This window comes from Anomaloglossus baeobatrachus, chromosome 9 (genome assembly GCF_048569485.1).
Source record: "Anomaloglossus baeobatrachus isolate aAnoBae1 chromosome 9, aAnoBae1.hap1, whole genome shotgun sequence".
Lineage (NCBI taxonomy): Eukaryota > Metazoa > Chordata > Amphibia > Anura > Aromobatidae > Anomaloglossus > Anomaloglossus baeobatrachus.
The window spans coordinates 61,258,324-61,285,309 of NC_134361.1; the positions used below are offsets into that span (position 1 = coordinate 61,258,324).

General features: G+C 49.6%; 1 protein-coding gene across 1 annotated transcript in view; it reads left to right on the forward strand.

Moving 5' to 3' along the window:
- Positions 1-26,986, forward strand: part of HTATSF1 (HIV-1 Tat specific factor 1) — a 60,668-nt gene that overhangs the window by 23,732 nt on the left and 9,950 nt on the right. The window contains exons 6-8 of the mRNA XM_075323757.1: positions 325-424; positions 15,596-15,685; positions 15,773-15,910. Of these exons, the coding sequence (XP_075179872.1) occupies positions 325-424; positions 15,596-15,685; positions 15,773-15,910 (328 nt within the window). The remainder of the gene's footprint in view (positions 1-324; positions 425-15,595; positions 15,686-15,772; positions 15,911-26,986) is intronic.

The window sequence follows — 26,986 nt, forward strand, 5'->3', positions numbered from 1 at the left end:
CAGAGCTCCCATCCAGTAACATCAGATTACTGACATGACCGATGGGCCAAGTCCTGCCAAACCGATTTGCGCCAAACTCTTAAGTTTGACCCCTGTTGCTTCATTCAGTGCCTTAGACTGATCGAAGTAGAGAAGGACACTAGTGAAATATAAAGCTGGGATCCGCAACCTCCAGCTATTGTGAATCTTCAAGGTTTCCTCCGAGCTTTGGGGGGATCTGGTTCTTCCCTCCACAGCAGCCCCTAAACACCCACTCGTATCGTCTCATCCTCCCCATCTTAACCGACTAATCTCAGTTGTGTTTTTTTTTTTTTTTTTCCCCAGACAATTGGATTGGAGACCGGAGAAGAAAGACAATGAAACAAGAAAGCGATTTGAGAGAGTAGTTATCATCAAAAACATGTTCCACCCGTCAGACTTTGAGGTGAGATAACGTGCGAGACGGATCTCAGCCTCTGGGATCATTGTTTTTGGGGTTTTTTTTGCATTTCTTTTCTTATTGCGCCCTGTAGATGGCGCTGTTGTTTTACCAGTGTAATGCAGTATCACAATGAGAAAGATCTGTATCGTGTGACCCAGAAGTGAAGTGCCATTTATTTCTACCTTTGTATTGATAAGAATCTTGTTGTCATTTTTTTTTTTTTCTTTGTCAAATCTTAGTGGAAAGAATCTAGATTTTGGGGGGGGGGTTGTCTTGTATGCTTCCAAATATTAACAAGTACAGTTAAACCTTGGTTTACGAGAACAATCCGTTCTGGGAGTGTGCTTGTAAACCAAGTTGGTCGTCTAGCAAAAAAAATATTTCCCATAGGAAATAATGGAAGCTCAGACAATTCGTTCCACAACTTGTTCAATGTCCCATCCTGGTCCCCTACTGTGCCATTCCACACATGCACAAACACACACAAACACACACATTATGCTCACCTTACCTTCCGTTCCATCGCCGGCCTCCTGGTTCTTGTAGCCCGCCAGTACAGGATGTGTATCGGGTAACCAACGCTTCCGATGCCGGACTTTCCGCTGCCGTCAAAGGCAGGAGCCGCTTGCCTCTGATTGGTCAGCACACTACCTTTGAGTAATGGCTGACAGCAGACGTTCCTCCATCGTCGCGATAGTTACCCGATACATATCCTGTACCGGCGAACTACAAGAACCAGGAGGTTGGCGATGTAACGGAAGGTAAGGTGAGCATAACGTGCGTGTGTGTGCGCATGTTTGTGTGTGCTTTTGCGTGTTTGTGTGGACTGCAAGAGCAGGTCAGAGCGCGGTGGATGTACGGAACCGGAAGTGTGTGCGGTGAGTATTTTGCTCGTATAGCAAAGCTTTCTCGTAAACTGAGTTACACATTTACAGCAAGCTTTTCTCGTATAGTGAAATACTCGCACACCAAGTTACACGTAAACCGAGTATGTATGAAAGAAAAAGGAATTCTGAGTCTAGAACATGACTTTATTTTACTCGCTTATATGCCATTGATTTCCCCCTTTACAGACTTTTTTTTCATTTCTTAAACACATGTATTTTGCGCTGAAAAAATCATTTTCTTCGTCGCTCCATTGGGAGACCCAGACGATTGGGTGTATAGCTACTGCCTCCGGAGGCCACACAAAGCATTACACTAAAAAGTGTAAGGCCCCTCCCCTTCTGGCTATACACCCCCAGTGGGATCACTGGCTCACCAGTTTTCGGCTTTGTGCGAAGGAGGTCAGACATCCACGCATAGCTCCACTGTTTAGTCAGCAGTAGCTGCTGACTATATCGGATGGAAGAAAAGAGGGCCCATATGGGGCCCCCAGCATGCTCCCTTCTCACCCCACTGGTGGTTTGTAAGGTTGAGGTACCTATTGCTGGTACGGCGGCTGGAGCCCACATGCTGTTTTCCTTCCCCATCCCCCTGAGGGGCTCTGAGGAAGTGGGATCTTACCGGCCCCAAAGCCCTGAGGCCGGGCTCCATCCACAGACCCATTGAACCTGCTGGATGTGGAGCGGGAGTGCCGTTCAGGGACATGGCCCTGCACCATTCAGGTACTCTGTGTCCCCGTACACACAGGCACAGCACACTCCAGACTTGCTGGGTGTGCTAGTGCGCCGGGGACAGTAAAGGGTTACAGTCACTGCAGCCTAGCTGAGTGACTTTATTTATTGGGAACTACCGCGCCGGACGCTCCGGGAGCGGCGGCGCGGCTGGGACTTGTAGTGCGCCGGGGACTTAGCGCCGACCGCGCTTTTACGGCGGCGGCGCTTATAAATCCAGTCCCCGGCTTTTGCGGCCTAGCTCCGCTTCGTTCCCGCCCCCACCCTGTCAATCAGGGTAGGGGAGAGACGCTGTACAATCAGCAGCGCCGAGGGCTGGAGCCTTATTTACATGCTCCAGCCCTCTCACTGGACACTGTGGGACGCCGGTTTCCCGCTCTGACTTGGGGCACGCCCACGGCCCGCCCCTACTCACACGAGCTGGAGAAGGACGCCGGCAGCCATTACTGCAGTCCGAGCTGAGAGACAGGACTAGGGCGACCACACACCCGCTTATAGGCGGGCGGTAAGCGGCACCTGAAGTGCTGACACTAAATACCGCAGTTTGTCCATTTGTATTTTATGCTTACACTGCATAGGTCGCTATTTTGGGCTATATGCCCTCTTAGATGGAGACACATCAGCAGCAGGAAGGCATGGGTGCTAAGGCACAGGCTTTCTATGCTGCTTGTATTGCACGTACTGAAGTGTTCATGTGTATTTATGCTTGTATGCTATACACTGCACTGTACGGTCGCTAGTCTTGGCTATATTCGCCATAGAATGGCTAGACTACAGCAGCAGAAAAGCAAGGGTGCTGAGGCACAGGTTTTTTTCTATGCTGCTTGTATTGCAGGTGTTGCAGTGTTCATTTGTACTTATGCTTGTATGCTATACATTGCACTGTATGGTCGCTATTCTGGGCTATATTCCCCTAGACGGCTAGTCTACAGCAGCAGAAAAGCAGGCTTTCTATGCTGCTTGTATTGCATGTGCTGCAGTGTTCATTTGTACTTTATGCTTGTATGATATACATTGCACTGTACGGTCGCCATTCTGGCTCTATAAGTCGGCAGCAGCATATAAGCAACACAGGCTTTCGATGCTGTTTTTACTGCATGTGATACTGTTCCACGGCACTGAACCCCATTGTGTGCAATGCTCCCCCGTAGCACTTGGTCAGCCGGGGTCTCTACTTGACGTGGCCAAAAGAACCACCTCTCAACCCTGTCCAAGGACAGGGACGGAGTTGCAATGGGATAGAGACTTGCAGTCCGGACAGGCCATGGGCAATCTGGATCATTGCTCCCTGGCCACCCTCATTTGGAATAAAATCGGTGCTCCGGGGGGGGTCCCAGGAAAACTCTCTGTATGATGAGGCAGACGTAGCTCATCAGGACTTTGATCCTGACACCGCTCTCACTCCGGATGCACCGGATGGTGACGCCATAAGGAATGATCCTATAGCGTCCATCAATGGAATGTTGGATCTTTTCTCCCTCAGCTCCCCCAGCGGAGGAGTCAGCTTCACAGCAGGAGAAGTCCCATTTTCAGTAGCTCAAACGTATATTGAGTATTGTTCTGGCCACGCTGTCTTCAGAGAAGCAGTCCAGGAACACCACGCTTACCAGATAAGCGTTTTCTCCAAACGTATTAAGGATACACGTGATCACTTTCCCCCTGACGTGGTCAGGCGTTGGACCCAGGGTCCAAAGGGGGATTCTCCAATCTCCAGGCTTGCGGCTAGAGCCATAGTTGCAGTGGAGATGGGACTTCACTTACAGATGCCATTGACAGACAGATGGACTCTGGTTGAAATCTGTCTATGAGGCTATCGGCGTGTCGGTTGCTCCGGCATTCACAGCCGTATGGGCACCCTAAGCTTTTCAGCTGTTCTTGCGCAGCTGGTCTTGAGCACATGTACATCTGTGCCGCAGGGGCGTCCGTAACCTCGCAATGTCTGCATTGCGACTTACCCTATTAATGCTGTCCTGGAAGGACAGTCGAGGTTTCGGTCCTTCCCAGGCTCGGGCAGGTCCCAATTGTCCTCGTCCAAAACGGCTGAAAAGCCTCAGAGGGGCTCAGCTTCCGGCCGGGCTCAATCACGCCCAAGGAAGGCAGCCGGAGGAACCGCTACCAAGGCGGTCTCCTCATGACTCTCAGCTCTCTCATCTCTCCGCATCCGCGGTTGATGGCAGACTCGCTCGCCTTTGGCGACATTTAGCTGCCACAGGTCACAGACCGGTGGGTGGGGGACAGTGTGCCCACGTGCACAGGACAGAGTTCTGTTCTCGTCCTCCGACTCGATTCTTCAGAACGTCCCCACCTCCCCACCGAGCAGATGCTCTTCTGCAGGCAGAAGGAGTGGTAATCCCGGTTCCTCTTCAGGAACAAGACACGGTTTTCCTCCAAACTGGTTGTGGTGCCAAAAAAGGATGGCTCTTTCCGTTCCGTTCTGGACCTAAAACTGCTCAACAAGCACGTGGAGGCCAGGCGGTTCCGGATGATACCCTCCGCTCCGTCATTGCCTCAATGTCTCAAGGACTAGCATCAATAGACATCAAAGATGCTTATCTCCACGTGCCGATTGCTACAGAGCACCAATGTTGTTCTACGTTTCGTGATAGGAAACGACCATCTTCAGTTCGTAGCTCTGCCATTCGGGCTGGCGACAGCCCCACGGGTGTTCGCCAAGGTCATGACGGCAGTGGTAGCAGTCTTGCACTCACAGGGACACTCTGTGATCCCTTACTTGGGCGATCTACTTGTCAAGGCACCCTCTCAAGAGGCATGCCAACTCAGCCTGAATGTTGCGCTGGAGACTCTCCAGACGTTCGGGTGGATCATCAACTTCTCAAAGTCAAACCTGTCGCGACCCAATCACTAACGTATCTTGGCATGGAGTTTCATACCCTCTCAGCGGTAGTGAAGCTTCCGCTGGACAAGCAGCGGTCACTACAGACTGGGGTGCAGACTCTCCTTCAAGGTCAGTCGCACTCCTTAAGACGCCTCATGCACTTCCTCGGGAAGATGGTGGCGGCAATGGAGGCGGTTCCGTTTGCGCAGTTTCATCTGCGTCCACTTCAATGGGACATTCTCCGCCAATGGGACGGGAAGTCAACATCCCTGAACAGGAAAGTATCCCTTTCTCAGACGGCAAGGACTCTCTGCAATGGTGGCTTCTTCCCACCTCATGATCACAGGGAAGATCCTTCCTACCACCGTCTTGGGCAGTGGTCACGACAGACGCGAGTCTGTCAGGGTGGGGAGCGGTTTTTCTCCACCACAGGGCTCAGGGTACGTGGACTCAGCAGGAGTCCACCCTTCAGATCAATGTTCTGGTAATCAGAGCAGTGTATCTTGCCCTACTAGTTTTCCAGCAGTGGCTGGAAAGAAAGCAGATCCGAATTCAGTCGGACAACTCCACAGCGGTGGCATACATCAATCACCAAGGAGGGACACACCAGACTTCCTCAGTCGCCAGAGCATGGACGCAGGGGAATGGTCCCTTCACCCGGACGTGTTTCAGACAATCTGTCGCCGCTGGGAAAGGCCGGACGTCGACCTAATGGCGTCCCGGCACAACAACAAGGTCCCAACCTTCATGGCACGGTCTCGCGATCAAAGAGCGCTGGCGGCAGACGCCCTAGTGCAAGATTGGTCGCAGTTCCGGCTCCCTTATGTGTTTCCACCTCTGGCACCCTTGCCCAGAGTGCTACGCAAGATCAGATCCGATTGCAGCCGCGTCATACTCGTCGCCCCAGACTGGCCGAGGAGGGCGTGGTATCCGGATCTGTGGCAGCTCACGGTCGGCCAACCGTGGGCACTACCAGACCGACCAGACTTACTGTCCCAAGGGCCGTTTTTCCATCGGAATTCTGCGGCCCTGAACCTGACTGTGTGGCCATTGAGTCCTGGATCCTAGCGTCTTCAGGATTATTCCACGAGGTCGTTGCCACCATGAGACAGGCTAGGAAGCCCACGTCCGCTAAGAACCACAGAACGTGGAGGATATTCTTATCCTGGTGCTCTGCTCAGGGAGTGTCCCCCTGGCCATTTGCATTGCCTACCTTTCTTTCTTTCCTGCAATCTGGGTTAGAAAAAGGTTTGGCGCTCGGCTCCCTTAAAGGTCAGGTATCGGCGCTATCCGTCTTTTTTCAGAGGCGTTTGGCACGCCTTCCTAAGGTGCGCACGTTCCTACAGGGGGTTTGCCATATCGTTCCCCCGTACAAGCGGCCGTTAGATCCATGGGATCTGAACAGGGTACTAGTTGCCCTCCAGAAACCGCCCTTCGAGCCTCTGAGGGAGGTTTCACTTTCTAGACTATCCCAGAAAGTGGCTTTTCTGGTAGCGATCACATCTCTTCGGAGAGTGTCTGAGCTGGCAGCGCTGTCATCCAAGACTCCCTTCCTGGTCTTCCACCAGGACAAGGTAGTGCTGCGCCCCATTCAGGAGTTTCTCCCGAAGGTGGTATCCTCTTTTCATCTTAATCAGGATATCTCCTTGCCTTCGTTTTGTCCTCATGCAGTTCATCGGTATGAGAAGGATTTACATTTGTTAGATCTGGTGAGAGCACTCAGAATCTACATTTCCCGTACGGCGCCCTTGCGCCGTTCGGATGCACTCTTTGTCCTTGTCGCTGGTCAGCGCAAAGGGTCGCAGGCTTCTAAGGCCGCCCTGGCTCGATGGATCAAGGAACCAATTCTTGAAGCCTACCGTTCTGCTGGGCTTCCGGTTCCATCAGGGCTGAAGGCCCATTCTACCAGAGCCGTGGGTGCTTCCTGGGCATTACGACACCAGGCTACGGCTCAACAGGTGTGCCAGGCAGCTACCTGGTCGAGTCTGCACACTTTCACCAAACATTATCAGGTGCATACCTATGCTTCGGCGGACGCCAGCCTAGGTAGAAGAGTCCTGCAGGTGGCAGTTGCCTCCCCGTAGGGGAGGGCTGGCTTCGCAGCTCTAACATGAGGTATTTCTTTACCCACCCAGGGACAGCTTTTGGACGTCCCAATCGTCTGGGTCTCCCAATGGAGCGACAAAGAAGAAGGGAATTTTGTTACTTACCGTAAATTCCTTTTCTTCTAGCTCCTATTGGGAGACCCAGCACCCGCCCTGTTGTCCTTCGGGATTTTTGGGTTGTTTCGGGTACACATGTTGTTCATGTTGAACGGTTTTTCAGTTCTCCGATGTTACTCGGAGTGAATTTGTTTAAACCAGTTATTGGCTTTCCTCCTTCTTGCTTTTGCACTAAAACTGGTGAGCCAGTGATCCCACTGGGGGTGTATAGCCAGAAGGGGAGGGGCCTTACACTTTTTAGTGTAATGCTTTGTGTGGCCTCCGGAGGCAGTAGCTATACACCCAATCGTCTGGGTCTCCCAATAGGAGCTAGAAGAAAAGGAATTTACGGTAAGTAACAAAATTCCCTTCTTTGTAATGGGTTTCAGTAAAAATGTTGCCCCTTTTGGCTTTACAGGCTGTTTCCTTGCACATTCTACTTTGATGTGGTCTCTGGTTATAAATCAGCTGAAAGGAGCTTAGACAAAGACAGATACAAGAACTATAAGTTCCTCACCTGACCATCATAGCGGGCGCCGGGCTTACTGACAGGTTCTCAGTTAACTCATTCTGCAGCCAGCCATAGGCAGTACAACATAGAAACTATAGAAGGCAATTGGTGCAAAAGTTTTAATAAAACCCAATTACAAAAATTATTTTACCCAAAATACATATGTTTAAAGAGAACCTGTCAGGTTCCTATGCACCCCAAACCACGAGCAGTTCTGAGTGCATATTGCTAATCCCTGCCTAACCGTCCCTGTATACACTAGCATAGATAAAGAGATCTTTAGAAAAAGTATTTCTAAAGATCCTGTATGATATGCTAATGAGGCCAGGGACTAGTCGCAGGGGCATTAGTACCTGCGCGCATTCCTCCCTCTTAGCATGGTAGCACGCCCACAGCACTTGTGTTTTACTAGAAAATAGCGAAACGCAAGTGTATGACACATTTGCCCTAGTACTAATCCCCCAGTAAATGTATGCACCTTTTACAGGACCATAGAGTATAACCTGCTGTGCTCTCATATAGTGTGTGTGTGTGTGTGTGTGTGTGTGTGTGTGTGTGTGTGTATTGAACACGTCACCTATTTTTCTAAGTAAATATATTTCAAGTCAAACCATAGATTTCCATGAATTACCATATTTTTTGGATTATAAGGGTGCTTTCACACATCCGGATTTTTGCTCTGCGGCACAATACGGCGTTCTGCAGAAAAACCGCAACCGGCTTTTGTAAGGCCGGTTGCGGTTTTTTTTTGCATAGACTTACATTAGTGCCGTATTGTGCCGCAGGGGCTTGCGTTCGGTCCGGTTTTGGCCGCATGCGGCAGATTTAGCCGATGCGGCGACCGGATCGAACGTCCCCTGCAACGTTTTTTGCTCCGGCAAAAAACACGGCATCGCGCCGCATCCGGCCGCTACGGCGCATTTTTCAATGCATACCTATAGAGGCCGGATGCGGCACGATGCGGAAAAAAACGCATCCGGTCTCCGCATGCGGTTTTTTCCACTGCGCATGCTCAGTAGCATGCCGCAACCGGAAAAAAACGGACGGGCCGCATGTAAAAACTAATGCAAAGGATGCGGTGTTTTCGCCGCATCCGTTGCATAGTTTTCACAGCCGGATTGAGCCGCAGGGCTCAAACCGGATGTGTGAAAGTAGCCTAAGACGCACTTTTCCTCCCAAAAATTTGGGAGGAAAATGAGGGGTGCGTCTTAAAATCCGAATATAGCTTACCAGGAGGTGAATTAGCGGGGGGCTGTCTGTGCGGCTCTGTGTGCGGACGGCCAGGTTCCTGTGAGTGCAAGCGGGCGGCCGGGTGCATGTCGGTGCCGGCAGTCGGTTGCCTCTCTGTACGGGAGGGCGGGCTGCTGGCTGCCGGCTGCCACTTTGTACGGCCGGACGGGCGGCAGGGTGGCTGTCCAGACTGCGGTGGTTGTGCGACGGTGTCCTAGTCTGTCCGCGGTCCCAGCTTCAAATGATGGCGCCGGGAGTCAGCGCATGCACAGATGGAGCTCTTGTATGTGAGCTCCATCTGCACACTTGCCGCTCCGGGCACGATTTCTTAGAAGCCTCGACCACGGACAGACTGGGACACTCGCCACACCGGCCTGCTCCGCCACACAAGCACCGCAGCGTCTGCTGCCACCACTGACCCGCCGCTGTCACCAGTGACCCGCAGCCAGCACAGTTTCTGCCTCCTGTGACCCCGCTCCACCACCGTTTCCGCCCCTCTCCGGTAAGGCCCCTTTCACATATCAGTTTTTTGTCATCAGTCACGATCCATCTTGTGACTGATGCAACGGATCTGAGAGAGAACACAAAAGAACGAAAGAAAGAAAACAGACGCTGGATTCCGTCATAGACCGGATCCTGTGCCCATAGACTTCCATTCTAACAGATGACGGACAGTGACGAATACAGTGCCGTCCGTTTTTTCAACTGTGACAAAAAAAGGTTACTCTGGACGTCGCTTCCTTCGCCTGCAAAGACATTTTTCGACGGGTCGGTCGTACGACGGATGCAACGTCGAGCCATCCGTCACAATCCATCGCTAATGCAACTCGATGAGGAAAAAAAACGATCTAGTGCTTGATCCATTTTTTTCACATTTCGACGGATTGTGACTGATGGCAAAAAAAATGTGTGAAAGGGGCCTAAGACAACACCAGACTATAAGACGGACCCCATTTTTTTCTTTTTTACCTTTTTTTTTTTAGCTCTAAATTTGGGGCTAAAATTTATAAAACGAAAAATACGGTAAGTTGTGTAATAATGAGAAATGACAGAGGGAGAAAGTATTGAACACACTTACTGAAATGTATTTAATATTTCATACAAAAGCTTTTGTTGGTTATGACCTCTTCAAGATGCTTCCTGTATGGAGAAACTAGTGGCATGCATTGCTCAGGTGTGATTTTGGCCCATTCTTCCACACAAACACTTTAAATCCTGACGGTCACATGGGCTCCTTCTATGATCTCTGAGCTTTAGTTCCTTCCATACATTTTTTTTTAATGGGATTCAGGTCAGGTGATTTGCTCAGTCATTCTAGCAGCTATACTGTATTTTCTTTCTCTGAAACCAAGAGTTTCCTTGGCTGTGTGTTTGGGATCATGGTCTTGCTGAAATGTCCACCCTCATTTCATGTTGTATGATTCTGGTAGATTTTTTATCAAGAATGTCTCTGTACATTTGTCCATTCATCCTTCCTTTGATAATATGACGTTTGCCAGAGCCGTATGCTGAAAAACAGCCCCACACCATGATGTTCCCACCTCCAAACTTCACGGTTGTATGGTGTTTTGGAGGTGATATGCAGTGGTGCTTTTTGGCCTCCATAGATGGTGTGCATTATGGCATCCAAAGAGCACAATTTTGGTCTCATCTGGCCAGACTATATTCTCCCAGTATTTCACAGGCTTGTCTAAATGTTCTTCAGCAGACTTTAAACCCATTTCAACATGCTTTTTGTTCAGTGATGGAGTCTCGCATTGTGTTCCAGCATACAGGCCATGGAGGGGGATGTGCATGACTTATTGTTTTCTTAGAAACAATTGTATCTACTAGTTCTAGGTCTTTCTGTAGTTCTTCACAGGTGGTTCTTCGCTCTTGGATAACTCTTCACTCCTCTGTCTGAAATCTTTGGGGGAGCATCTGGTCGTGGCCAGTTCATGGTGAAATGATGTTCTTTCCACTTCCGGATTATGGCCCCAACACTGCTTACTGGAACCTTCAGTAGTTTAGAAATTCTTCTGTAACTAATGCCATCTGTATGTTTTGCAACAATAAGGTTGTGAAGGTCTTGAGGCAGCTCACTAGTTTTACCCATCATGAGATGTTTCTTGTGTGGCGCCTTGGAAATTAGACACCTTTTTATGGGCCATCAATTGAACCTGCTGATATAATTTGTCACTAAGTGGCAGGATTTCTTTATAATTACTGATAGATTTCAGCTGGTATCATGACCTCCAGTGGCTTTTTGCACCTCTCTTTCTTCATGTGTTCAATACTTTTTCTGTGTTTGATTTCTCATTATTACACATCATTTATGGACATCTATGATTTGACTTCTTTCCTTGTGTGGATTAGATGGGTTGTTACCGACATCTAGTGAGAAATTCATGTCAAAAGCACCTTTAGAAATATATTTACAGTGCAACCTCGCTTAACGAGTAACCCAGTTAACGAGCATTTCGCTTAACAAGCAAAGCTTTCTGTAAATTTGTAACTCTGTTTACGAGAAAGCTTTGCTGTACAAGCAAAATCCTCACCGCACACACTTGCGGTTCCGTATATCCACCGCGCTCTAAGCCGCTCTTGCAGTCCACACAAACACGCACAAAACACACACAAACAAACATACATGCACACACATACAGTATTATGCTCACCTTACCTTCTGTTCCATCGCCGGCCTCATGGTTCTTGTAGTTCGCCGGTACATCGCGACAAGGGAGGAATCCTTGCGTCGAACTGCAAGATCCAGGAGGCCGACGATGGAACGGAAGGTAAGGCTGCTTTCAAACCTCCGGTTTTTGCAATGCGGCATAATCCGGCACTTTGCAGGAAAAACGGAATTGTTTTTTTTTTGCTGCCGGTTGCGTTTTTCCTGCATAGATTTAATTAGTGCCGCATTGTGCCGCATGGGCTTGCGTTCCGTCCGGTTTAGCCAATGCGGAGGCCGGATGGAACGTTCCCTGGCACGTTTTTTGCTCCGGCAAAAAAAACCGCATCGCGCCGGATGCGGCGCTTTTTCCAATGCATTCCTATGGATGTCGGATAAGGCGCAATGCGGCAAAAACCGCATCCGGCTGCCGCATGCGGTTTTTGCCACTGCGCATGCTCAGTAGCATGCCGCAAGCGGCAAAAACCGGACGGGCCGCATTTAAAAAACTTATGCAAAGGATGCGGTGTTTTCACCGCATCCGTTGCATAGGTTGCACAGCCGGATTGAGCCGCAGAGCTCAAACCGGAGGTGTGAAAACAGCCTAAGGTGAGCATATGTGTACCTTCCATTCCATCGCCGGCCTCCTAGGTCTTGTAGTTCGCCGCTCCAGGATGTGTATCGGCAGGCATCGCAACGAGGCAGGAACTTCCCCTGTCAGCCGCTGCTCAATCCCCTGTCAGCCTGTGACCAATCACAGGCTAGCGGCTCCTGCCTTTGACTTTAGCGCTCTGGATGCGGAAGTTCCTCCCTCGTCGCGTTGGTTACCCGATACACAGCCCATACTAGCGAACAGCAAGTCCCAGGAGGCCGGCGATGGAACGGAAGGTAAGGTGAGCATAATATGTGTGTGTGTGTGTGTGTGTGTGTGTGTGTGTGTGTGTGTCTGTGTGTGTGTAATGGCACAATAGGGGACCAGGATGGGACATTTAACAAGTTGTGGAACGAATTGTCTGAGCTTGCATTATATCCTATGGGAAATCTTGCTTTGCTGAACAAGTAACTTTGTTTACAAGCACACTGCTAGAACGGATTGTTCTCGTTAACCAAGGTTCCACTGTACTTAGGAAATTGGTTACTTGTTCAATACTTGTTACCCGCTGTATATTTGTACAAATGTCATTGCAGCGTGCCCACCATTTATTGGATAATTGTGGCATGCGCCATGCCTTTCATTAAAAAATGCTTTGCTTGATGACAAATCAACTGAATTTCTGGATCTACAAGTACCAGTCGGACCAGATTGCTGTATATTTTTACGACCCTGTGGAATGTGGGTAGGGCGACTGCTACAGCCTCCGGTTCTTGGTGCATTGCTACTGTTGTTTGTTGAAAATATTCGTGTGGACAGTTATTATAGAAATACGTCTGGAGCGATCAATAAAGCCGATCCGAGCCTCCGTCCTGTGCAATTCTAATTAGTCATTAATTGCTCGTACTGATCACAAGACGTTCTGAGGGTTTCTAAAACTTCTTATTTAAGTGGTATTATTGTTTTTTATAAAGCTTTTTTATTTTACTTTACAGTATTAGTAAGGTAATTTTACTTCTTGCGGTTGATTTATAGATAAAAGTATTAGTGACACGTTTTTTTTTTTTTCTTATACATGCATTTCTCTTATCTTAACTTAAAAGAGTTGTCCATAAGTTTGATATTAAAGTACAAGCCATAGGATAGATCATCGATATCAAATGGGGGGGGGGGCCTTCCCCCCGACGTCTCCTCCGATCAGTTGTTATTATCTCCGGTGGCACCTGGATGTAAACTGTGTACAACGCTGAAGTGTACCGCTCCATATACTGCTTATTGCTTGCCCTGGATAATTGACTTTATCTCTTATTTATTTGATTGCTATGGATATTGCCGCCGAGACCCCTGTGATGCAGCCCATCACCGTACATTCCTCTTCACTTAATGCCTGAAGAGGAGGGGCTGTTGGGATGCAACGGCGGTCGATAGGATTCCCCGACGACTCTATACAATGGCAATAGATGCATTGAAAACTGTCAGCACTAACTGAGCGATGTCTCTGCCTTTTTAAAGGGATTTTATCAATTGGAAAAACCCTTGTTCCCCAACTGGAATTTGTTTTTATAAAGGCAAACTGTGCTTTACTCACCAACCCTGGGTCCAGTGCCATCTCCACCGCTGCATCTGCAGTGATGACATCAACTCGGGTGGTCCGGTCGGTTGGGTGTCGCCGCTCTCCGGTCGGTTGGGTGTCGCCGCTCTCCGGTCGGTTGGGTGTCGCCGCTCTCCGGTCGGTTGGGTGTCGCCGCTCTCCGGTCGGTTGGGTGTCGCCGCTCTCCGGTCGGTTGGGTGTCGCCGCTCTCTGGTCGGTTGGGTGTCGCCGCTCTCTGGTCGGTTGGGTGTCGCCGCTCTCTGGTCGGTTGGGTGTCGCCGCTCTCTGGTCGGTTGGGTGTCGCCGCTCTCTGGTCGGTTGGGTGTCGCCGCTCTCTGGTCGGTTGGGTGTCGCCGCTCTCTGGTCGGTTGGGTGTCGCCGCTCTCTGGTCGGTTGGGTGTCGCCGCTCTCTGGTCGGTTGGGTGTCGCCGCTCTCTGGTCGGTTGGGTGTCGCCGCTCTCTGGTCGGTTGGGTGTCGCCGCTCTCTGGTCGGTTGGGTGTCGCCGCTCTCTGGTCGGTTGGGTGTCGCCGCTCTCTGGTCGGTTGGGTGTCGCCGCTCTCTGGTCGGTTGGGTGTCGCCGCTCTCCGGTCGGTTGGGTGTCGCCGCTCTCCGGTCGGTTGGGTGTCGCCGCTCTCCGGTCGGTTGGGTGTCGCCGCTCTCCGGTCGGTTTGGGTGTCGCCGCTCTCCGGTCGGTTGGGTGTCGCCGCTCTCCGGTCGGTTGGGTGTCGCCACTCTCTGGTCCGGTGCCCCCTCTCTGTAGCAATCGCTGTCTTCCTTCTTCTGAGGCCTGTGTGTGCATGACCTGTCTTAAGTCATCCACACTGGTTCACATTGAGGTCCTGCGCAGGTGCACTTTGATCTGCGCTACTCAGAGCAGATCAAAGTGCTGTAATGCGCATGTGCAGGCAATCTTTAACCTTTCCTCGCACCTGCGCATTACAGTACTTTGCTCTGCCCTCAGTATGGTTGAGAGAAATGCGCCTGCGCAGGACTGCAATGTCGGCATGTATAAATGACGTAGACGCGTTATCCACACTGGGTTAGGTAGGAGGAGGACGTAGATTGCAGCAGAGAGGAGGCGCCGGACCGGGGACAAGCGACACCCGTCGGACCGGACTGCTACCTAGGTGAATATTATAAGTGTTTTTTTACATTATACAGAGCGGCCTGGACTCTTATATACAGTATTCTGGAATGCTAGAGAGAGAGTGGAGCCAGCACGATCTGAAAATGGCATGCATCATATAAAAAGTGCAAATTCACAGATTTATTCCAACTGTACTGTAATATAAATGAGATTTTTAGCAAATAATTGATCAATTCTTTGAGCCACCCCTGCTAATTAAGCACCATTCTTGGATCTGGTCCGCCTTTATCAATGGTTGCTGTCTGGCACTGGGAGGGTCAGTTCTGATATAGTCCTGGTATGTGTAGAGCTTGCTCCACATGCTGGGACCTGGGCTGGCCTCTATCCACAATTGCCTTTTTTGCAACATGGAAGCGGCTATATACAGGTTACAGGTATGTGTGCTCCATTATGGTTCTGCTTTTAACTTTATCTAGGAGCCCGCATGGCACATGAAATACGTAATATAGGTTAGGACCCCCCTATTGAGATTTGCCGTGACGTTGGCAGGGGTGGCTCAAAGAATTGATCAATTATTTGCTAAAAATCTCATTTTTTTTTATTATAGTACAGTTGGAATAAATCTGTGCATTTTCACTTTTTATATGATGCATGCCATTTTCAGATCGTGCTGGCTCCTTTTTCTCAGTATTCTGGAATGCTGTATATGGGGGCTCAGTGGTGGTGGCCACGGCTTATAGTCACCAAATCTGGTGACAGGTTCCCTTTTAAGGCCAGAAATTTGGAAAAACTATCATCTCCGTATCATGTTTCTCGGAGTCTGCTCGGGTTTTGCTAATTCTTTGTTTTCTTTATACAGGAAGATCCCCTTGTGCTGAATGAAATCCGTGAAGATCTCCGGTCAGAATGCGAAAAGTTTGGCCAAGTGAAGAAAGTCCTTATATTTGATGTAAGTATTTGGGATGAGGCATCCGACCTTCTTGGTTCCAGTGTTTTTGTTTCTTTTTATATATCTCCTTTTATACTTCTTTTCCAGCGACATCCGGATGGAGTTGCATCTGTATCATTTAAAGAGGCAGAAGAAAGCGATGCTTGTATACAGGCTTTTAACGGGAGGTGGTTTGGTGGTCGTCAGCTGGTTGTTGAAGCCTGGGATGGAGTGACGGATTATCAGGTGTCGTATTTATTCCATTGAGTGCTAGACTAAAGCTTGGACTGAGCTCTATAGAGAGATCTATAATGGTAGAACTAGTTAATTGGTCCCTCAAACAACCAAATGACGAGATGTAACTCTTCTTCTTTGACCACTCTAGCTTTATAGAGCCAGAGAAGAGTGGTAGTAGATAGAAAGCAAGTAGGTGGGAAGTGCAAGGATCACTCAATGTTTGGCTGCATGGGTGCACTGAGCACCCGTGCCTGGTCTGAACACTCATTCTGTGATGATAGAGGACCTTTAAACCAGTGTTCTCCATCTCCAGTCTTCAAGAGCCACCGACAGATTATGTTCTCAGGATTTCCCGAGCATTGATAATTCCATCACCTGTGCAATACTAGGGAAATCCTAAAATCATGATCTGCTGGTGGCTTTTGAGGACTGGAGTTGGGGAACACTGCTTTAAACCCTTCTCGACGCAGCCATTTTTTAAGGCTATATGGAATCTAAAGGGGTTATCTGGCCTTCTGATGACCTATTCTTAAGTTAGGGTACCGTCACACTTTAGCGACGTTCCAGTGATCCCACCAGCGATCTGACCTGGTCAGGATCGCTGGTGCGTCGCTACATGGTCGCTGGTGAGCTGTCAATCAGGCAGATCTCACCAATGACCTTGACCAGCCCCCAGCCAGCAGCGACGCGTGGAAGCGATGCTGCGCTTGGTAACTAAGGTAAATATCGGGTAACCAAGCAGCTGGCTCCCTGCACTCCTAGCCAGAGTACACATCGGGTTAATAAGAAAACCGCTTTGCTTATTTACCAGATATGTACTCTGGCTACGTGTGCAGGGAGCCGACACTGGCAGCCTGAGAGCGGCGGACGCCAGTAACCAAAGTAAATATCGGGTAGCCAAGCAAAGGGCTTCGCTTGGTTACCCGATGTTTACCTTGGTTACAGCTTACCGCAGGCTGCCAGAAGCCGTCTCCCTGCACATTCAGATCGTTGCTCTCTCGCTGTCAAACACAGCGATGTGTGCTTCACAGCGGGAGAGCAACAACTGAAAAATGAACCAGCACTGTGTGTAACGAGCAGCGATCTCACAGCAGGGGCCAGATCACTGCTCAGTGTCACACACAGCGAGATCGCTAATGAGGTCACTGCTGCGTCATAAAAACCGTGACTCGGCAGCGATCTTGCTATGTGAGAAGTGCCCCTTAGGTCATCAGTATCAGATTGCTGGGGAGGTGAAACCCTACACCAACACTGCCGGGTGTCAGATGTCCACTGAGCTGTAAGAATTAGTTATCAATATCAGATCAATCGGATTCTGATCCCCCTCACCGATTGAAGCCAGATAGCAGTTCAGTGAGAATCCATCATCAGTGACTGGTCCAAATTATAGGTCGTCCGTATCCTATCATTTGTACAGGTCATTATCAGATGATTATCAGATCAGTGGTGATCTAAATTCCGGTACCCCCACAAATTGCAAAAACAGCGCATCAGTGGGGGTATTGGATCCCTACCAATCTGATATGGAAGCCCTAACTTAAAGGGGTATTCCCAGCTCCAAGATCCTATTAAAAATATGAAGCAGGTGCAGGGCGGCACAGTGGCTCAGTGGTTAGCACTGTATAGTGGCTCAGTGGTTAGCACTACAGCCTTGCTGCGCTGGGGTCCTGAGTTCGAATCCCACCAAGGACACCATCTGCAAGGGTTTTGTATGTTCTCCCCGTGTTTGCGTGGGTTTCCTCCGGGGTCTCCGGTTTCCTCCCACACTACAGAGACATACAGATAGGGAATTTAGATTGTGAGCCCCAATGGGGACAGTGTTCCTGATGTATGTAAAGCACCGTGGAATATGTTAGCGCTATATAAAAATAAAGATTTATTTTTTTATTTTTTAATAATATTAGCAAATACCTCCAAATAGAAATGTAGTAGCTTTTCATTAAAACTGTCACGTACATTATCATGCATATAGCGACAGTTAGTGTCTAGTGGTCATAACCATGGATACCTAAGCTGCAATGCCCTGCACATGAGGTAAGTAATATAGCTTATCAGAAGAACTATACTACATTTCTAATTGGAGGTATTTGCTAATATTCTTATTATTACACTTCCTACATATTGAGATAGGTTCTTGGAGGCTCTTAAAGGAAATACCCCTTTAAGGATTAGTATCATAAGCCCAATCAACACCTTTCAGACTGCCAAGATCCAAATCCTCACCGATCGCAGCAGATGTCAGCTGTATAATAATATTTATTCACTTATTTATTTACTATTGATTCCACAGAACTTTACATACATCAGCAACTCTGTCCCCATTGGGACCCACAATCTAAGGTCCCTATCAGTATATCTTTGGAGTGTAGGAGGAAAACTGAGAACCCGGTGGAAACCCACAAAAACACGGGGTGAACATACAAACTCCTTGCAGATGTTGTCCTTGATGGGATTTGAACCCAGGACCCCAGCGCTGCAAGACTGCAGTGCTAACCACTGAGCCACTGTGCCACCCTACAACTCTTGAACAATATCCACCAGAAAATGGCTGGGCACCACCTATATTCCCCCCCCCCCCCCCCCCCCCCCAAAAAAAGCTATGTGCCATGTACCAAAGAGTACAGCATAAACACGAAAAAAGTACAAGGCATTACACTTATATAAAATAATTGAATGATACCTGACACGGATCTATGTTGTGCAAAAGCACGCAAAGATTTTATTCAAATATAAAGTGGCAATCAAACACATTTAAAATACACATACAAAATTGTGATCATCCAAAATACCCCTGCATGGTTACAGTCAAAGGGTTTCTATAGTCACCAATAAAGGTTAAATACCAACATACTGCAATACCCACACAGTAATGAATTATGAGGTTAAAGACGAAGATTGGTACCTGGCGGTATTATATAAACTGCACTGGTTCTCAAATAAACGTGCTATGGATATTTCTTTATCGTTCCTATGGGAGACCCAGACATTGGGTGTATAGCTTCTGCCTCCGGAGGACACACAAAGTACTACACTAAAAAGTGTAGCTCCTCCCTCTGAGCTTATACACCCCCTGGAGAACCAGATCTAGCCAGTTTATCGCTTTGTGTTCAGGAGGCATACATCCACACGCATTCTCATCTGATTTTTCATTTTTGGAAAGAGTTTGAAGAAAAGCGGGTCCAAGTCTGGACCCCCGGCATGTCCCTTCTCACCCCACTGTGTCGGCGGGGCTGTTAAGGTTTATTCCAAGGCTGGAGCCTTACATTCCGCGCTCCTTCACCATCTCTCGGGCTCTGGCTTGAAGTGGGAGCCAGCACGGTTCTCCATGCTTGGCAGGAGACCGGTCTCCATCCGCAGCCCTTCAGGACCCTGCTGGACGGAGCACTCATCCCCAGGGACTTGGAACCCTGCGTCTCAGCAAGCTAAGTACCTGAGACGTTTATATTCTGGGGGTCCCTGTACTTTATTATGGTGGGAGAGTGTGCTGAGTGAGTTTTCTGACATTTCCGGCCGGTTCTCTGGCTGTCGCCTGAGAACCGCGCCGATGGTGCCTGCGCACCGGCCGCACCGCTCAAATTTAGGCCCCGACTTCGCCGGAGGCCTATTTTCGGTTTCACTGCCCTCGCATGTCATTCATGCAGAGGGACAGTGCGGCTCCGCCCAGCGGCCGTTCTGCACAGGGGAGGGACACTCCTCACTGGGTACATGTCTCCTCCCCTGTAAGTCTCTTTGGCCCTCCAGATCCCGCTCTCAGAGTAGGTCCCGCCCACTCTCCTCGCTCCGGCGCCATGTTATCAGCGTTTTCTCTGCGATCAGCACTGGCTGCAGCATCCCTGCTGAGGTGCTTGGGGGTCCGGGCTTTGGGATCTGGAGGGCACACAACACCGCTCCAGCGGGTCTGGTAAGCCACAACCTCTGGTTGTGGACCTCTGTATATACTCTCTGGGGGTCATTCTCTGGCAGAGCCCCCACTCCAGCAGCATGTCTCACACGAGGAGCAAGGCTCCAAAGCTATATTCAGTATGCACTGCATGTAAGCTCGTGCTGCCTGAACCGAGCACATATCCACATTGTGATGCCTGCTCTAACCTGACAATGCCTCAGCCTGGAATCGCACCCCCAGGGTTCTCTCCGGCTGCTCCGGCTCCTGTGGCTGAACCCCCGGCTTGGGTAGAATCCTTGTTTAGGTCAATCTCCCAGTCTTTTGCCGACTCCATGGGACAGCTGTCCCGGACTTTGCTGAACATGCATCAGCCCCCTTTACAGGGTGCCTCTGCTGCTAGGGCTCTCAGCGGAGCTCACAGAAGATTCTTCATCTGGTCCCAGACCCCATCCTCCTAAGAGGAGACGTAGGGCTCCCTCCCCTTCCTCGTCCCGCGGCTTTGTTTCAGAAGCTGACTCGCGGGACGAGGAGGATGCCTTTACAGGGGGCTCGGAGGCTACCTCCATGTGCCCCATTGATCTGTCCGAAAGTGACGCAGATGTTAGTGATTTGATTGCGTCCATTAATTCTGTACTGGACCTCAATCCGCCAGTATCAAAGGAGCAACCCTCTCTGGCAGAAAAGCACCAGTTTACCTTGCCTAAGAGGACAAAGAGTGTGTTCTTTAACCACTCCAGTTTTCAGGCCGCTGTGACCAAGCCTAGGGCCTATCCTGACAAACGCTTCCCAAAGCGTGGTTCTGATGATCGTTTTCCCTTTCCACCTGAGGTGGTCAAAGAGTGGGCTCATTCACCAAAGGTAGACCCTCCGGTGTCTAGACTCTCAGCCCGGACCGTTGTATCGGTGGCTGATGGCACCTCTCTTAAGGATTCCACTGACCGCCAGGTTGACCTTCTGGCCAAATCTGTATATGAGGCGGCAGGGGCCTCGTTCTCCCCATCTTTTGCAGCAGTGTGGGCTCTCAAAGCCATCTCTGCTTCTCTAGAGGAGATGCATTCCCTCGCCAGGGAGTCTATGCCCGAAATGGTTGCCTTAACTTCCCAAGCTTCCGCTTTTTCATCCTATGCCATGTCTGCCATGCTGGAGGCTTCTCACCGCACTGCGGTGGCTTCGGCTAATTCCCTCGCTATCCGCAGGATCTTGTGGCTTCGAGAGTGGAAGGCAGATGCTTCTTCAAAGAAGTACCTTGCTGGGCTCCCTTTTGCTGGGTCCAGGCTATTCGGTGAACAACTGGATGAAATTATTAAGGAAGCTACTGGCGGGAAGAGTACTTCCATGCCACAAACCAAAACCAGGAAACCTGTCCAGGGTAGGAACCAGTCGAGGTTTCGTTCCTTTCGTTCCTCCAACTGGTCGTCCTCTAAGCCCTCGGCCTCGCCCACTAACTCAGCCAAAGACCAAAAATCCAACTGGCGCACAAAGGCGCGTCCACAGAAGACCGCAGGAGCTGCTGCCACTAAGGCAGCCTCCTCTTGACTATCTGTCCGCGCCAGCAACGTCCTTAGTCGGTGGTAGGCTCTCCCACTTTGGCGACGCGTGGTTTCAACACTTCTCCGATCAGTGGGTGCGGGATGTCATCTCCCACGGCTACAGGATAGAATTCTCTTCCAGCCCGCCAAACAGATTTTTTCTGTCAACTCCCCCCTGTTCCAAGGCCGACGCCTTCTCTCAGGCCGTGGCATCCTTGCAGGCCAACGGAGTAATTGTACCGGTTCCCGCCTGGGAACGGTCCAGAGGTTTCTACTCAAATCTCTTCCTAGTCCCCAAAAAGGACGGTTCCTTCCGGCCCATCCTGGATCTCAAGCTTCTCAACAAGCATGTTCAGGTGCGGCATTTTCGCATGGAATCTCTGCGGTCAGTCATTGCCTCAATGACCCAAGGGGATTTCCTGGCATCCATCGACATCAGAGATGCCTATCTGCATGTGCCAATTGCAGTTTCTCACCAGCGTTGGCTACGTTTTGCAATCGGAGAGGAACATTTCCAATTCGTGGCTCTCCCCTTCGGGTTAGCCACGGCCCCTCGGGTATTCACCAAGGTCATGGCAGCAGTGATTGCGGTTCTGCACCTCCAGGGGTTGGCAGTGATTCCTTACCTGGACGACCTTCTAGTCAAGGCTTCATCCAGCGCAGACTGTCAGCGGAGTGTCTCGCTCACTCTCGCCACTCTAGCCCAATTCGGGTGGCTTGTCAATCTGCCCAAATCCACTCTGACTCCGACCCAGAGGCTCACGTACCTAATGATGCAGTTCGAGACTCTGCCGGCACTTGTGAAGTTGCCCTTGATCAAACAGCAGTCCCTCCAACTGGCGGTGCGCTCTCTGCTGAGGCCCCGCCGTTATTCCATCAGGCACCTGATGCAGGTGCTGGGTCAGATGGTGGCGTCAATGGAGGCTGTTCCCTTTGCCCAGTTCCATCTGCGTCCTCTGCAGCTGGACATTCTCCGCTGTTGGGACAAGCGGCCTTCCTCCTTGCACAGGTTAGTGGCTCTGTCGCCACAGACCAGGAGCTCTCTTCAGTGGTGGCTTCGGCCCCTCTCTCTGTCTCAGGGACGCTCCTTCCTGGCTCCGTCCTGGGTGGTTCCTCACCACGGATGCCAGTCTATCCGGCTGGGGAGCGGTATGTCTCCACCACCGAGCACAGGGCACTTGGACTCCGTCCGAGTCAGCCCTCTCGATCAATGTGCTGGAAACCAGAGCCGTGCTCCTGGCTTCTCCTAGCTTTTCACCACCTATTGGTGGGCAAAGCACATCCGAGTCCAGTCAGGACAACGCGACAGCGGTTGCCTACATCAATCACCAAGGCGGGACACGCAGCCGCCTGGCAATGTTGGAGGTACAACGTATCCTTCAATGGAAGGAGGACTCCAAGTCCACCATATCCGCAGTCCACATTCCAGGCGTGGAAAACTGGAGGCAGATTAGCTCAGCCGTCAAACCGTGGACAGTGGCGAGTGGTCCCTGCATCCGGCAGTGTTTCAGTCAATCTGCCGCAAGTGGGGCACTCCGGACGTGGACCTAATGGCATCCCGTCACAACAACAAGGTTCCGATTTACGTGGCTCGCACCCACGATCCTCAGGCCTTCGCAGCGGACGCTCTGGTTCAAGACTGGTCCCAGTTTCGTCTGTCCTACGTGTTTCCCCCTCTAGCTCTCTTGCCCAGAGTCCTGCGCAAGATCAGAATGGAGGGCCGTCGGGTCATCCTCATTGCTCCGGACTGGCCCAGGCGAGCTTGGTACCCAGACCTGCTCCATCTGTCCGTAAAGGTGCCGTGGCATCTTCCGGACCGTCCAGACCTTCTCTCACAAGGTCCGTTTTTCCACCAGAATTCTGCGGCTCTCAGATTGACGCCGTGGCTCTTGAGTCCTGGATCTTGACGGCTTCTGGTATTCCTCCTGAAGTCATCTCCACTATGACTCGGGCTCGGAAGTCTTCCTCGGCCAAAATCTATCACAGGAGCTGGAGAATTTTCCTGTCCTGGTGTCCGCTCTTCCGGCCATGCTCCTTGGCCTTTTTCCTTGCCGACCCTTCTGTCTTTTCTACAGTCCGGTCTGCAGCTTGGACTGTCCCTCAATTCTCTCAAGGGACAAGTCTCGGCTCTGTCAGTGCTGTTCCAGCGGCGTATCGCCCGGCTGGCTCAGGTCCGCACCTTCATGCAGGGCGTGTCTCACATCATTCCGCCTTACCGGCGGCCCTTGGATCCCTGGGACCGCAATTTGGTCCTCATGGCCTTGCAGAAACCCCCCCTTTGAGCCTCTTAGGGAGGTTTCTTTGTTTCGTCTTTCACAGAAAGTGGTCTTTCTAGTGGCCATAACTTCCCTCAGGAGAGTCTCTGATTTGGCTGCGCTCTCTTCGGAGTCACCTTTTTTGGTTTTTCATCAAGACAAGGTGGTTCTCCGTCCGACTCCGGACTTTCTCCCTAAGGTGGTTTCTCCTTTCCACCTTAACCAGGACATTACCCTGCCTTCCTTTTGTCCGGCTCCTGTTCATCGCTTTGAAAAAGCGTTGCATACTCTGGATCTGGTGCAGGCGCTCCGGATCTATGTGTCTCGCACCGCTGCTCTTAGGCGGTGCACCTCTCTTTTTGTGCTAACCACAGGTCGGCGTAAGGGCCTCTCTGCTTCTAAGCCGACCTTAGCCCGTTGGATTAGGTCGACCATTTCGGATGCCTACCAGTGTTCTCAGGTGCCTCCCCCGCCCGGGGATCAAGGCACACTCGACCAGAGCTGTCGGTGCCTCTTGGGCTTTCAGGCACCAGGCTACGGCTCAGCAAGTCTGTCAGGCTGCCACTTGGACTAGCCTGCATACCTTTTCAAAGCACTACCAAGTGCATGCTCATGCTTCGGCAGATGCGAGCTTGGGCAGACGCATCCTTCAGGCGGCTGTCGCCCATTTGTGAAGTTAGGCTCTGCCTACTTCTCAGTTTTTCTGTTTATTCCCACCCATGGACTGCTTTGAGACGTCCCAATGTCTGGGTCTCCCATAGGAACGATACAGAAAAAGAGAATTTTGTTTACTTACCGTAAATTCTTTTTCTTATAGTTCCGTATTGGGAGACCCAGCACCCTCCCTGTTGCCTGTTGGCAGTTTCTTGTTCCGCGTGTTATCACCGGCTGTTGTCATGGACAGAGTCTCCGGTTGTTCCGGTTCTTGCTCTGTTTTTACTTGTGGGTGGCTATTCTCCTTCAGCTTTTGCACTAAACTGGCTAGATCTGGTTCTCCAGGGGGTGTATAGGCTCAGAGGGAGGAGCTACACTTTTGAGTGTAGTACTTTGTGTTTCCTCCGGAGGCAGAAGCTATACACCCAATGTCTGGGTCTCCCAATATGGAACTATAAGAAAAAGAATTTACGGTAAGTAAACAAAATTCTCTTTATTACCAGAGCCACCATGTGGCTGATAGGGAAAGATTGGAGGGTTGGGTTTATCAGCCACATGGTGGCTCTGCATACAAAATGGGGTAGAGAAGGGGTTAATGCCGCGCATCAGCCGAATGAAGATGTAGAATGTTGATGAAGATAAGTATTCTTTTATTTCATAGGTCTACGCGTTTCGAGGTGAGAACCTCTTCCTCAGGACCAGTACATCAACAACACTTGTTGTTGATGTACTGGTCCTGAGGAAGAGGGTTTTCACCTCGATACGCATAGACCTATGAAATAAAAGAATACTTATCTTCATCAACATTCTACATCTTCATTCGGCTGATGAGCGGCATTAACCCCTTCTCTACCCCATTTTGTATTCTCATCCACGTGGGGCTGCAGCAGATGCCATTATCTCATGCGTACTAGTGGTTGTGACTATCACAACTGATCCAGGTGAGTGTATATTTTTCAGTTATACCCCACCGATCATTTTGGTATTACACTATCAGCGCTCTTTATTTTCAGATTTGCATGGTGGCTCTGGTAATATATCCATAGCACATTTATTTGAGAACCAGTTCAGTTTATATAATACCGCCAGGTACCAATCTTCGTCTTTAACCTCATAATTCATTACTGTGTGGGTATTGCAGTATGTTGGTATTTAACCTTTATTAGTGACTATAGGGACCCTTTGACTGTAACCATGCAGGGTTATTTTGGATGATCACAATTTTGTATGTGTATTTTAAATGTGTTTGATTGCCACTTTATATTTGAATAAAATCTTTGCATGTTTTTGCACAACATAGATCCGTGTCAGGTATCATTCAATTATTTTATATAAGCGTGGTGCCTTGTTGTACTTTTTTCGTGTTTATCTTGAACTATCTCGATACACTTCCTCGTGACCGGTGATGAGCACTAGTGATGGACGAGCATACCTCGTTACTCGCTCGAGCATCTGAGTTTGAAAATGCTCGCGTTTCCCATTGACTTCCATTATACTTGGGACTCAGGTAATGTCGGAGCACCCCGATGCTCGATCCAGTAACGAGCAGTGTGAACATGCTCGCTCATCCCTAACCAGCATATATAGTTAATGGGTGGATAAGATTTGCGTATTAGGATTACCAAAACTTCAGGGACACTATGGGAAAATATATGTGATGTATTGTAGAAAAATGTCCCAAATAGTACGGTATAAACTTAGACCTTCTGGATTATTACATCCAGGACTAAAGGAATGTCCCTGTAGTGTTGGTGCACCGCAGTGCCCCTGGCTGTGATGACCCGACCACTTATCTCCTTGACCTGGACTGTGTACAGACACCCTCCACAGGGCACGTCTAACACCGTCTCCGCTCTGTGCTCGCACTCTTCAATCCTATATATTAGCAGCATGGAAGCCCTTTAATGCCCTAAATAACCCAGGTTCCGCTGGAACAAAATTTTGAATGATTACCAACCGTAATGCCATCGTTCAATAGACGGTTGTTTTTCTGTTGAGCTGTTTCTATAGCTATGTCATGACGTATACTCATACCCATTCATTACAAGCTTCATTCTTCGCTAAGCTCCATTCATCGGCCGTGATTTCATAGATGCAAGAATGTTTTATGAGACGCTGTCGGTGCTGATTCAATGTCAGGAATCGGCCCTAGCTTCTTGAGTATAAACTCTATATCGCAGGACACTCGTCTTGGAATGTAACACGATCGGCACTACATACTGTATAGGAGGTTGGTCATTTATTTTTTTTAATTTTTTTTTTTTTTTGCAATTTCAACCTGAGCCTTTTACAGCTTTTAAAATGCTACAGGGAATCCCTATAGAGGATATGTCCTGCGATTTCACAATACAATCTGCATCTATTAACCTCTTCACACCTGACCCTGTTTTCACTTTCTTGACCAGGCCAAATTTGGGAAATCTCTCCTGTGTGCCTTTATGTGGTGGGAACTCTAGAAGGCTTCCACATATCCCAGGGATTCTATGTTGTTTTTTTGTGACACATTGTACTTTGTTAGTGGTATATTTAGGTTGATATGATTTGTGCTTATTTATGAAAATATCAAGATTTTGACAAAATTAGCAATTGTAGAACTTAAAGGGAACCCGTCCAGTCCAATATGCACCCAGAACCACGAGCAGTTCTGGGTGTATATTGCTAATCCCTGCCTAACCGTCCCTGCATACACTAGCATAGATAAAGAGATCTTTAGAAAAAGTATTTATAAAGATCTTTTACCATATGCTAATGAGCGAGGATTCTA